This window comes from Aedes albopictus, chromosome 2 (genome assembly GCF_035046485.1).
Source record: "Aedes albopictus strain Foshan chromosome 2, AalbF5, whole genome shotgun sequence".
NCBI lineage: Eukaryota > Metazoa > Arthropoda > Insecta > Diptera > Culicidae > Aedes > Aedes albopictus.
This window is the reverse complement of record NC_085137.1, coordinates 230,246,470-230,259,211: the sequence shown is the minus strand read 5'-3', so window position 1 is coordinate 230,259,211 and position 12,742 is coordinate 230,246,470. Positions and strand designations below refer to the sequence as shown.

The following is a 12,742-nucleotide window of genomic DNA, read 5'->3' as shown; positions in this document are numbered from 1 at the left end:
GCTTCTGCTGCTGGTTGGTGGTTGGATTGCATCGCATGCGGGGGTGCGCAGGCCGGAGACGAGGAGGAGGTAGGAAGGCATAGGGGTCGCGCTTACGGACCTCCGATGATTGCGATGGTTGACACAAGGGGGGCACGTTTCGGATTCGTGTTTTTTTTACGGGGGACGACTTGCCGGCCCCAATAGCACACTTGTTGTATATCAGTTTTTGTGACTTTTATATGACCAAATTTGGTCGTATAGGAGTTATATTGACTTTTTTAAAACATATGTGCTACTAGGGGGAGGGCTGGGGACACAGGGGGTTTTTCAGACGCAAGCGGGAGGAGACGAGACTACCTAGATAAATATTTCTCATATGGGGTGCTGTTCGTCGGCGCAATCCTCATCTTCCTCTTCCTCCTCCTCCTCGGAGTCGGTCGAACTGGACGATAGCAGCGCGGTGGTCTGCGGGTTGGTGGACTTGCGATTGCTGGCCGGCTTGGGCGTTCCCGAGGCCTTGATTAGAGTTGGTCCTCGTCGGGGTCCGTGCTTGTCTCGGTCTGGCAGAGACTTGGAGTAGTTTTCCTCTGGGATCGCCTCGCTGCCGGGGAGTGTCACCGTACGGGATTCGGAACAGATTTTGTGTGTGTTTAGTAGTGAGTCCCAGCGGAACGCCAATGAGAAAACCGAAGGGGGAAATATGTTTTCAAATTTGAATTTTTCTGTGTGGTATTATCTGAGGGTGATGCTGTGAAGGTGGTTGTGTTTGTGAGACTAAAAATCGCAATTACGCTGAGGTACATATAAACGTGGCTTTCGTTTCGTATGGAACGAACAATCTATGCATTGCGAAACTTGGCGAGGCAGGGAACTAAGTATTCTAGCAGGGAATAGAATGGAGGGGACTCATAGCAGAACTAGGCATTTTGGCGTTCGGCATCGCAGAAGAATGTAAAAAGGAAAGAGACAGATTTTCACAGAGTAAACAATAACAGCCCAAAAGACTAAACTAAAAACCAACTGAAGCTATGATTTACTTACCGGCGTGCTTATTTTAAGGAAATGTATACCAAATAAATCGTTTTTGTTTCCAAGAACAACGTTCATGAGAAACTACCTGTTGGTTATGACATATTTATGGAAGCTTCAGCTTTCAGGAACGTTGTTTAGTTCTTTTATGGTGGCTCCAGAGAGGAACCATTTAGTTAACAAAATTTAACTACCAAACGATTTGAGTACATTGATTCCAAAGCCAGACCTTTGAAGTACCATCGTTTATCATCTAGGTTGTAATTTACTTTGTGGACAACATGGTGGCTCCAGAGAGGAATTAGCTTTTTGGAACCAAACAATCGATACAGTGTCAGATACAATATCATTAGTTGGTAATTGCTCTGTTATACACATCACTGGCGTAGCCAAGGGGGGGGGGGGTTGTGTTTAGGGTTACACCCCCCCCCCCCAGTGAAAAATTTGGGTAACAAATTTTCAGTATAAAGTACTTTGAAAAAAAAAAAATCGGTTGCGCTGCTATTTTCAAACTACGAATACAATTGCTCATTACTGTTTTTATGTAAGTGTCAAATCAAAAAAGGTATCATTGACCGTTGGAAACCCCTCCCAGAGAAAATTTCTGGCTACGCCACTGATACACATTATTATGCGTATTTGTTCTAGAAACAGATCAGATTAGTACAGATCTATTATAATTGGATGATCGTTCTATATGGTTCATTTGTATTAAATAACCGTTTTCACAGTTAAGGTACTGGGGCCCACTGGGACTTTTAAATTTAAATCCGGTTTTATTATTAGACGTCAATAATACAATTTAAAATTATGACAGGTCTATATTTCCTAATCGAACCCGTATATGACATGGTATTCCTAGGAGATAATGTCACGGAACAAGGTTGAGGTGAATACACACAAAATAAATCGTGTTCGGATTTAAGTTTTCAACAACGTTGTTTTGAGCATGTACATTCATGGTGGCTCCAGAGAGGAATCATTCATCTACCATCAACTATCAAGTAGAACACAAAGACTGATTCAGCAACGATTTAAGGGTTCCGAGTCATTTGGCCGAATGCCATTTGGTCGAACGACATACCTAAAATAGTTTTTCTAGGAATTATTTCTACTATCGCGGAGCACGATATGTAAAAAATACAAAATAAAAAATGCCCTAGCTTATATATTTATAAATATTAATTACAAAAATTTGTAAATATAAAACGTATTTAAAAGACAATCCTAAAAATCTCAAATTAAACGGATTTTCGAAAAAAATGATGCACTTATAAATCAATTTCAAAGAGAACCATGCATAAAAATTGTACAGCACTTGAAAAATTAATTCGAAATTTCAACATTGAGGCATTGCGTCTCAATATTTTTAGTTCAAACTCTTCTTCTTCTTTGTGGCTCTATGTTCTCACTCGAACTTGGCCTGCCTTATTTTCAACTTCTTTGAGCACTTTCACAGTTAATTAATTGAAGGGCTTTCTTTGCCTTCCATTGCATGAGTTTGTATATTTTGAGGCAAGCACAATGATAAGCTATGCCCAGGAAAGTCGTGAAAAGTCTCCGACCAGAATGAGAATCGAACCCGTCGCCTCCGGATTGGCGATCCAAAGCCTTATCCACAAGCCCAACTGGAATTTATCTGTTTATGTTATTTGAAGCAAGTAAATCCAGCCACTTTTGAAAACTCACCATGCGGTAGTCAAAACCATGTGTACATAATATGATTTATGCTAAATAATGTCACGGACTAAGGTTGATGTAAATGCACACAAAATAAGTCGTGCTCGATTCCGAAAACAACGTTTATGAGAAAGTAAATTTAGTGTCATATTTTCAAAAGCTTTGAGCATGTTCTACACAGCGTTACACTTTTTGTCTCAAAAGAAAACTTTTGTGTTTCTGGTAGATTTTGGACTGCTGAATGCGAATCTGGGCTGAGCTTTGCTCCAGCACGTCACGCTTTTGAGCTATGCCTCAATTTATAGGGAAGAATATGCGATTTTGATCTTTTTTTACTGCAGGCCAATCATAATAAAAATAATTTTTTAAGCTATAATTGGATTAATTGGTCGATTAGCAGCTTGACTAACAGTTCATGCAAAATGTTTTGTTTTACCGAATCATATTTCGTAGTTTTAAGGTATTGTACTTTCATGGTGGCTCCATAGAGGAAATTTAATTTTGGAAATTAACTCTCGACTAATTAAATGGTCCACCTTAAGTAAGGGTTATTTTGCTACTCTTTGCAGGTTGTATAGCCGATGTAATAGATCGATGGCTGGATCAAATCATAATCAAAAAGATTTTCTTTTGTGTTAGATGTTTGGTTAACGCGGTGTTATTTTTAAACGATGTTAAATAAAGGACATAGAGACAATACCTCTAGCATCATTCTAATATATAACACCTACAATCACTTTGAACAGTTTAAAGCACAGCCAGAAATACATAGTTTTCGACCGCACGTAGTAATCATAGCTTCAGTTGGTTCAGCAAAGCCCCAATATTTAAAACATCTAGTAAACATCATCGCCCAACATCTATTGCTGCAACAAAGTGAACCGTTTTAGTTGTGTTTTCCCAGATCGTGTGTTTCTTGGTGCAATTGTATACATGTGTGCAGGTGTTTTGTAACTGTGTCAGAATACAGAATGAATTTTGTGGTGAGTGTGTTCCAGGGTGGTCCAGACTATCAGCTGCGGTTGTCAATCACGAATAAATAAACAGCAACACAAGATCAAACTACGGAAAAATTACTTTCATCTTCAACCGTTTATTAATAACCTTCAACAAACTACTACAAAATATGAATAATATACCAGTTTTAAGGATTAGGCTAGCAGATTGCAATGGGTAATAGGTTAATATCTACAAAATACTGGCGAAGTATATTAATTTTTTGGTTTTTATGTAATTTTGAAAAACACGTCCAACCCAATCGACCAAAATTAATATACTTCCTAAGCTTATCAAAAGTGATAAATATAAGTAAAAATAAAACAGAATATCTTCGCCAACTGTACTGGGAACCGTACCAATAAATAAATACACTTGAAACCACTAATACCTTGCTTTACTGCTCTGGAAGTACCGGTTAAAAGCCATGCAGGAATGTTCGTTGTTGCTTAACCTAGGGGACAATATTGGGATTGGATGCATGCATGCAGATTAGCACAAACTATGCGCGGAGGAAGGAGATGCTTTGGGGGGAATGTCGTATGTTTCTTAAAAATGTAGATCTGTTCTATCGTATGACTAATGCATGCTGCCAGGCTTGAAGCACGCGCACATTGTATCTAGCCTCTTCTGTTTTAGTGTTACGGGGGTCGTGAGAATCGTAAATGTTAACGTAATGCGTTGGCTACCACTAGATGAGGGTGGATTACTAAGTTAGTCTAGTTGCGTCAATTGTTTAAAATTACGATAGTGGGACAATTGTTAAGGCCAATTATTATGTTTGATGATGTTGTCGCGTTTTTATATGATTAGATTAAATATCTGAGATGAATACCAATTGGGTATAAATTAAGAAGATAGCTTTTCTTAGCTGATGAAGCTACCTGTGGTAATGTATGAACATTCATTGGAGCGCCAATATTGTTGGAATGCCCAAAGAAAAGCTCATCCTTAATTTCAAGATCTTTTTTTAGAAAGGAGCCTAATTAACAGATTTGAATATAATGTTTTTGAATGATGACTACATGGTGCAACACTTTCTTAAATGACGAAACTTGATTTGCCTGATTGCTTTTGAATTTGAACATTGTTTTTACAAGACCAATAATAATTTCCATTAAAGTTTTTTAAGTTAAATAAACTAATTAATATTTTTTCTCCAAATTATGTGTAAACTTCCTCAAAAATTCATCAGGTTGTCCGTAAATAGCTTATAACATAAACCCAGATATTATGTATAGATCATTGTCTGAATTTCGTGTCTTTCATCGTCAATTTTAGGATTAGACTTCTTCAATTAACTGACGTCCAGAAATCTATAGAGTAGAACACTGCCCCTACTCGCAAAACAGTCCCATATGAATAGGAAACCCAGCAAAGATGAGACTGTTATGCGAGTGACGGCAGTACAGGTATACATCGGTTTAATAGAACCTGGACTGTACGTTTTTTAATGATATAACTTCAAATATCCATACAGTTTAAAACTGGCAGCTTGTATTATAATAACTTATAATGCAGGGGTTTTCAGCCCTTTGACACGCGGAGCACTTGATGACAATAAAGTTTTGTGAAGCACCCATGATAACGCCAAAGCGTACCTCAGGGTATGCTTAGTTTTATATATTTACGATAATCTCATGCTTCCCTTTCTGAATTTATTTTATATAAATATGATTCGCTTTGCCGATAATCACGATAAGCGGAGTGTATCAGGTGATTCTCTGACGGTTTTTTTTACAGATCCCTTAGCAATGATAACATTTTTGGCGGATGCAGGCAAACTGCCCATTCGCCAGACTTTTCTTCAAAGCTTTCTAACAAACTTCTTTCGAGATTTCTTATGATTTCTTCACCGAGAATTGTAATGTAATATATTCGTGCTACTGGCGTGTGCTCAGCCGATTGAATTCCAAAATATGTGGCTAATTCCATAAAAAGGTCATTGTAATGCTACGGCAGATTAATGACAAGATGAATGATAAATTATTTCCAGTGCTGGCATGGTAAAATCAGAACTAGGTGGGAAAGGTTCCCCGATTTCAGCGCCCCTCTTCACTCCTTCATTCAATAGATGAATTCCTGGAGGAATCTCTGAAGAAACCACTTGAGCGACTTCAGAAGGAACTGTTGGAACAACTTCTGAAAGAATCCATGGATCTTCGTTTGAAGAAATCTTGGCTGAAATTTCTGCAGTAATTCTAGAACTATTGAAGAAGTCTCTTAAGATATTTCCAGAAGCAACGCTGAAGAAACTTCAGAAGGAATTAAAACAAAATCTAAAGAAAAATCCAATTGAATTCTTGAAAGAGTTTCAGAAAAAAAAACTGGAATATGTTAAAAATACATAGATAGATTTTTTGAAGAAATTCCAAGAGGAATACCTGAGCAAACACCTGGAAATCCCTGGTGGAATACATAATCTAAAGAATTTCTAACAAAATACTTAAAGGAATACCCGTGGAATTTCAGACGAAATCGCTTGTGAATGTCGGCAGAGATATTTTTCACCCTTTCCGCAAAAATCATTATACATAAGTATTTCTGAAAGAATTTGTAGTACAATTTCCGAAGGAATCCTTGAAGGGTTTTTAAGACTAACTTAAGAAATCATTGGAACAATTTTTGAAAGAGAAACGTCTGGAAAGAATATCTAAAGTAATATGAAGACGTCTTGGGAATTTCCATCATAATCTCTTACAAAAAAAATCTTTAGAAAGCTTCTTAAAAAATTGAAGGAGATCAGAAGTTCTGATTCTTAATGTATCCGTGAATCATTTAGAAAAAAAGTATAAAGGTTGAAAATCGATTGGAAATTGAAAAAAAAAAAAACTATGACAATGAAAGTAATTTATCTTTTTCATTCATCATTGGGACATTTGCGATACCGTAATCCGGGGTAACATTGTTCAGAATTTTTAATCTTTCTTGAATAATTCTCTTGTTAAAGCAAACGTTACACGTTTTATATTTTTTAAATGAGTACTGGCCCTCTGAGTATGCGTTAAGCTTCTCGAAAAAGTATTGTAGAACTTTAAAACCTGTTAAAATAGGCTTTTTAATCTAATTTTTGATTTTGTCGATTTGGGGTAACATTAATTATGTCAGTGATCAATGTTCGTTTGTGTTGAAAATACCCTTACTTACTAAATTCGGGGTCGCTGATATCGAATATGTGGTCCAAATTCTTACAAGTTATGTACTATTTGAGTTATTTTTGGATTAAAATCCTCCTAACCGCGAATAACGCCTAAAGTTGGGCAATATCTTAAGGAACTGATAGTTTACTTGTAATAAATCGTATATTTGATTGAAAAATAGCATTTTCATAAAAGTTTCGTTTATTAAATCCAACACAAGGATATCATATTGAAGTTATACAGTGATTTCGAACCTTATATTGTATCGAGTATTTATGCCAGGCATGAATGTTTGAAAATGTATCTCATTGCATTACGAAACACAGTTATGGAAAAAGCGATTTATTTTAATGTTTATGAAATTTAATTTTCATGAATTACATATCATTTATTAGCTAAAAAAGCAGGTAACGATATATCATTCGATAGCAGAAACTGATTCAATATAGAATGCTTGTTTGAACATTTCATGAGGTCGGTCAAGTCGATCAATGTTACCCCGTTTTACGTAACCTCTAAATCCCAATATTTTGTGGCTCAAATTAGAAGGTCTATTTTTTCATGTAAATGGAATCTTGAATTTCAATTCTCAACAAACTTTGAAAAATTGTAAAGTAAATGTAATATTTACGAAATCTCAAGTTTTAAGAAACACTGTTTCGGACAGAGGCTTTCATGGTGGCTCCACAGAGGAAATAACTTTTTTAATAATAACAGAATGGTTCTGCTTGGTTTTAGGTATCTTTTTCAGAATTTATCGTGGATTTCCTCCCAATATTTTTCTCGGAGTTCCATGAAGTATCTTTGAGAAATTTGAGAAATTCCACGGAGTATCTTTGAGAAATTTTCTGGAAGAATCTCTATGAAACTTTTTTAAAGAAACTCGTAGATGAATTTCTGGAACAACCTATGTGAAATGTTATGAAAGAAAAGTATTCTCTAAAGGAATCCATACAACATTTTTGGAAGCTATCCGTACTAGGCTTTCTTGAGGAATTCTTGAAGAAATTTCTGAAGAACATTCTAACGTATAACGAACACCTAGCGGATTTTTCAAAAGAATTTTTGACTGAATTTCTATGAAATTTCCTTGATGATTTTTACAAGTAAACTACGAGGCTTGTATAAGAGTCCCTGAAAGATTTTCTTTAAGAATCCCTGGGAGTTTTTTTCAGGAACTTGAGGAAGACATTTTAAATGAATCCTAGGATGGAATTTACCAAGGGTTCATGAAAGAAGTATCGAAAAATCTGTGGACTTCTTTTTAAGTAATCCTTGGAGAAATTTGCAAAAAAAAAATAAGAAAATCTCTGGAGGAAAATGTGGATATATTTCTGAGGAAACGACTAATCGAATAATAAAAGCCATGGGAGATTTTCCTTAAGAATTCCTCAAAAAATAGTGGTTAGGGCAGCTTCTATAGGAATCTCTGCAGAAAATTCTCGAATGGATTTCACATTTTTTTTTAAAAGATTCACTGCAGGAACTTTTTAAGAAATCCCTGTAAGAATTTAAGACAGATATTTAGTTTTTGAAAAAAAAAAGAACCCTTGGAGCAATTTCTAAAGCAAACCCCGGAGTAGGTTTTGGAATAAATCCTTGGAAGATCGTTTGCTTGAAGAAATTTCCGAAGGATTTCTCGGGAAAAATCAAAAAGTCCCGAAAAAATAGGGTAAATCTTTGAAGAGTTTTCTGAAGAAATCCTTGGAGGAGTTTCTGCTGAAACTCATTCACAACTCTCTAACACAACTCTTTGTGAAACTTCTGGAGAAATGCATTAGGAGTATCTGATGAAATAGGAAGTTGCTGTGGGAATTTCTGATGAAATTTTTGGAATAATTTCGTAACGTAACCCTAGTACATATTTTTGAAGGAATTATTCTGAAAAAAAAAACTCTGGAAAAGTTTCTGAAGGCATCACCGAAAGTATTATTAACCATTCAGGACGCGCACATATTTGAACCTAAAACTGCACCGCGTTCGCGTTGTGTACAACGAGCATGGTTTTTTGGGGGTGAACGACGCGCGTCCTGAAGGGTTAAAGGAATCTTTCAAGAAATTTCTGAATAAATGTCTAAAGACTTTACTGAACGAATCTCTGAACGAATTATAAAAAGAATTTGACATATTTGCCTCTCCTGTATGATGGATTGAAATGAAATGAATGCCACACAATTTGGTCCACATATTTACAAGTCATTCGATTTTGTTGCACCATGTAATGTTCTAGTCGATAGTAAACTAATAGTGGAAGAAACGTGCTAAATGGCTAGAAAAGTTAGCTAAATGTACCAGCATTTCATCGACAAGCGACGATGGGAGACAATAGTAAAATCGACATTGTTGGGAGTGCTGTACCTGTTTCGGAGAAATATATAAGCGATATATAGTAATCTGTTAACTCAGTTAGTGGCGCATTATGGGTATTTAAGGTAAAATAGTCTCTTTACTGGAATGTTCTCAACAGGGGGAAAGTGCTTCAATTAGCTATACTTAACGCAACTAAATGCTAGAGACTGTAGTGTATGCTATATACTTGATGTTAGTAATCGAATATTAGAAATCGTCCTTCCAAATCTAGTCTACCGTTAGATCTACATTTTTAATACCACGTTTAAAATCATAAGTACATTACCGAATATCTACAACACGAGCATGCATCGTTTAGTTTCTGTTACGGAATTTTTCAATACCACTTCCAATTACAATACCATTAAGCAATTCATGCACTTGACTTTTGTTAACACGGAGAATTTAACATAAACTTATAATTGTAATGGTTTCCATTGCGGTTCACAATAGTTCAAGTCCGTCCTGACTGCTGACTGTAAACCCCTCAACATGCAATGATCGGAATGTTTGCCCTAACTTGTATGACTGACTCTATCTAAGCTATGCTGACCCTTAATCTTAGTACAACATTCCGCCGCGTGGCGGATTCGCACACATACACAAGCAAATAATATGCTAAACGTCCTTTTTGGTTCTCTTTGGTGCTGGGATCGTCAGCTCCCACCAGGTTACAAGGTCGTAACAAGCTGGCACTTGTCTCTCAAACGGATAGGTCGTTGTTGGTCGAAATCTCGTTTCAAGGATCCGCCGGATGGCCCGGGGTGAGGGAAAGGAATGACGGGTCTAATCTTTCTGGGGCTTCGATTCCTCGACGACCTTTTCATCATCCTCGAGCGGAGGAGGTGGGAAAGGTTCCAACGAGAAACGGCTCGGTCGTCGTCCGGTCACTAGTAGTCTGTGGAGGATGAACATTTGGAACGAAGCATCTGTAGAAACTCGTTTGGCAAATGGGAGGTTTGTATTTCTTATCTGAGTGCTGTTGTATGCTAATGTTGTAGGTTGTGAACAGTCTACTGTTGTTCTGATAGCTGTATTGGTCCTATCGCAGTAGAACGTCTCGTGTCTTCTGGACGAACCCTTCATTTCTAGTTTAAGTGATTTTAAACTGGCTCGTAAGGATTAACTCACTCCTAGCGTTTGGAGCTTACATTTCTTTCCGGTTTTCTCAAACATTTATGCAACACATCAATTCTATCATTGCATGTTGAAATACAGTTGAGTGTTTTTTTTGACTAAAAACAAAAAGTCATTGCAAGGTGTGTGCATGCAACTGGAATAAAAACACTTGAGCATCGCATAGTTATATAAATTAGTTATCGAGAAAAATAAAAAAAAAGATTACACTGAAAACTGAGGCACATCAAAGTTGCTGAAAGAGTATTTAGCCAAGTGACAAAATTGACAAAGTTAAAAAAAGCGAAAAATAAAGAACAAAGTGTTTTTATAAGCCAGGTGAAGTATTGCGGTTGGTGGCCACCATTATCGCTCAATATGGCGCACGGGATTGGAAACTCAGTGAAATGCTACTGGATAAATCGAATATGAGAAAATTACCCCTGAAAAGTCTTTGCAAAGGCCACATTATCTAGATGAAGAAAGAAGAAGAAAAATACACACACATTTGTAGTGGAAAGAAATGTAAAGGAAATCAGAACATTGAAAGTGGGCCAGTTTTGCTTCCGGGTGGTGCGAAGATAAAGACAGAGATATAAATGTTTCAGGAGTTCTAGAAGGAGTGAATCAACAAAAGCATACGTTAACCGAAAACAATTGTGACAAAAACAAAATGACAAACGTGACGAATATCTTCTGTTTATTGGTCTACTTAGCGACTTACCCTAGAGACTCCACAGAATCATGACGTCCAAGAATCCTGAGAGGGTTTTTCCTAGAATCTTGAGAGAAACTCTTCCAGAATCATGCAAGGAATTTTCACAGAATTCTGGAAGTGATTCTCCTAATATTCTGCTAAGAAGTCCCTCTCCTGAGCGGGATTCTGAGATAAAATCCTAAGACGGATTTACCCAGAGTCCTTTAGAGGGATTCTCCCAGAATTCAGAGACGGCTTTTCCCAGAATCATGAAAGGAATTTTCCCATAATTCTGAACGGGATTCTACCAAAATCCTGAGAGGGATTTTTCCAGTAACATGAGAAAAGTTTTCCCTGAATCCTGATAGAGATTCTCCATAAATTCTGGGAGGGTTGTCGCGTAATGATGAGAAGGATTCTTCCAAAATTTCTAGAGAGATTCTTCCAGAATTCTAAGAGGGATTCTCCCAGAATCCTGAGAGAGTTTCTCCCAGAATCCTGAGTGAGATCCTCTCAGAACCCTGACAGAAATTCTCCCAAAATCCTAAAAGAGATTCTCTTAGGATCCAGGGAGGGATTCTCTTAGCATTCTGAGAAGGATTCTTCCAGAGTTCTAAGAGAGATTGTCCTAGATCACTGAGATGAATCCTCCCAAAACCCTGACAGGGATTCTTCCCAAATCCTAAGAGGGATTCTTCCAGAATCCTAGGAGGGGTTCTCCCAAACAACTTCTCCCAGAATCCTGAAAAGGAGTCTCTCAAAATATTGAGATGGATTCCCCCACAATAGAGAGAGATTCTCCAAGACTACTAAGAGTAATTCTCCTAAAATCCTCAAAGAGATTCTTCCAGAATCCTGAGACAGATCCTTCCAGAATCCTGGGAGAGATTCTCCCACAATCTAGGGAGAAATTCTCCAACAATCTTGAGAGGGATTTCTCCAGAATTCAGTGAGAGATTCTTCCAGAATCCTGGGAAGGATTTTTCCAGAACCCTTAGGGGATTCTTCTAGAATCATAAGAGGGATTCTTCCAGAATCCTGAGAGGGATTTTCCCAGAATCCTGAGAGGGATTCCTCCAGAATCCTGAGAGAGGGATTCTTCCAGAATCCTGAGAGGGATTTCTCCAGAATCCCGAGAGAGATTATCCTAAAATCCTGAGACAGATGCTTCCAGAATCCTGAGAGAGATTCGCCCACAATCTATTGATTGATTGATTTAAAAGACTTTCAGCCCTTGGCTGTTTCGTCTCTTTACACCCCCACAATCTAGGGAAAGATTCTCCAACAATCTTGAGAGGGATTTCTCCAGAATGTTGAGAGGGATTCTCCCAGAATCCTGAGAGGGATTCTCCGAGAATCCTGAGAGGGGTTCTCCCAGAATCCTGAGAGGGATTCTCCCAGAATCCTGAGAGGGATTCTCCCAGAACCCTGAGAGGGATTCTCACAGAATCCCGAGGGGGATTCTCACAGAATCCCGAGAGGGATTCTCCCAGGATCGTGATAGGGATTCTCCCAGAATCCTGAGAGAGATTCTTCCAGAATCCTGAGAGAGATTCAACCAGAATCCTGAGAGGGATTCAACCAGAATCCTAAGAGGGATTCAACCAGAATCCTAAGAGGGATTCAACCAGAATCCTAAGAGGGATTCAACCAGAATCCTGAGAGGGATTCTCTCAGAATCCTGAAAGGGATTCTCTCAGAATCCTGAGAGGGATTCTCTCACAATCCTGAGAGGGATTCTCTCAGAATCCTG

The 12,742-nt window shown here is 37.7% G+C and overlaps 1 protein-coding gene across 18 annotated transcripts in view; it reads right to left on the bottom strand.

Moving 5' to 3' along the window:
• Positions 1 to 282: 282 nt before the first annotated feature.
• The window catches only part of LOC109412368 (sodium/hydrogen exchanger 3), a 325,551-nt gene continuing 313,091 nt past the window's right edge, over positions 283 to 12,742 (bottom strand). For 13 of the 18 annotated variants that reach the window (XM_062851290.1, XM_062851296.1, XM_062851293.1 and 10 more), the window contains one exon: positions 283 to 583. In XM_062851290.1, coding sequence (XP_062707274.1) covers positions 355 to 583 — 229 coding nt within the window. In that variant the 3' untranslated portion in view covers positions 283 to 354. Of the gene's footprint in view, positions 584 to 5,807; positions 10,075 to 12,742 lie in introns of those variants that run through there. The other 5 variants (XM_062851305.1, XM_062851308.1, XM_062851298.1 and 2 more) reach the window with 3 other exon arrangements.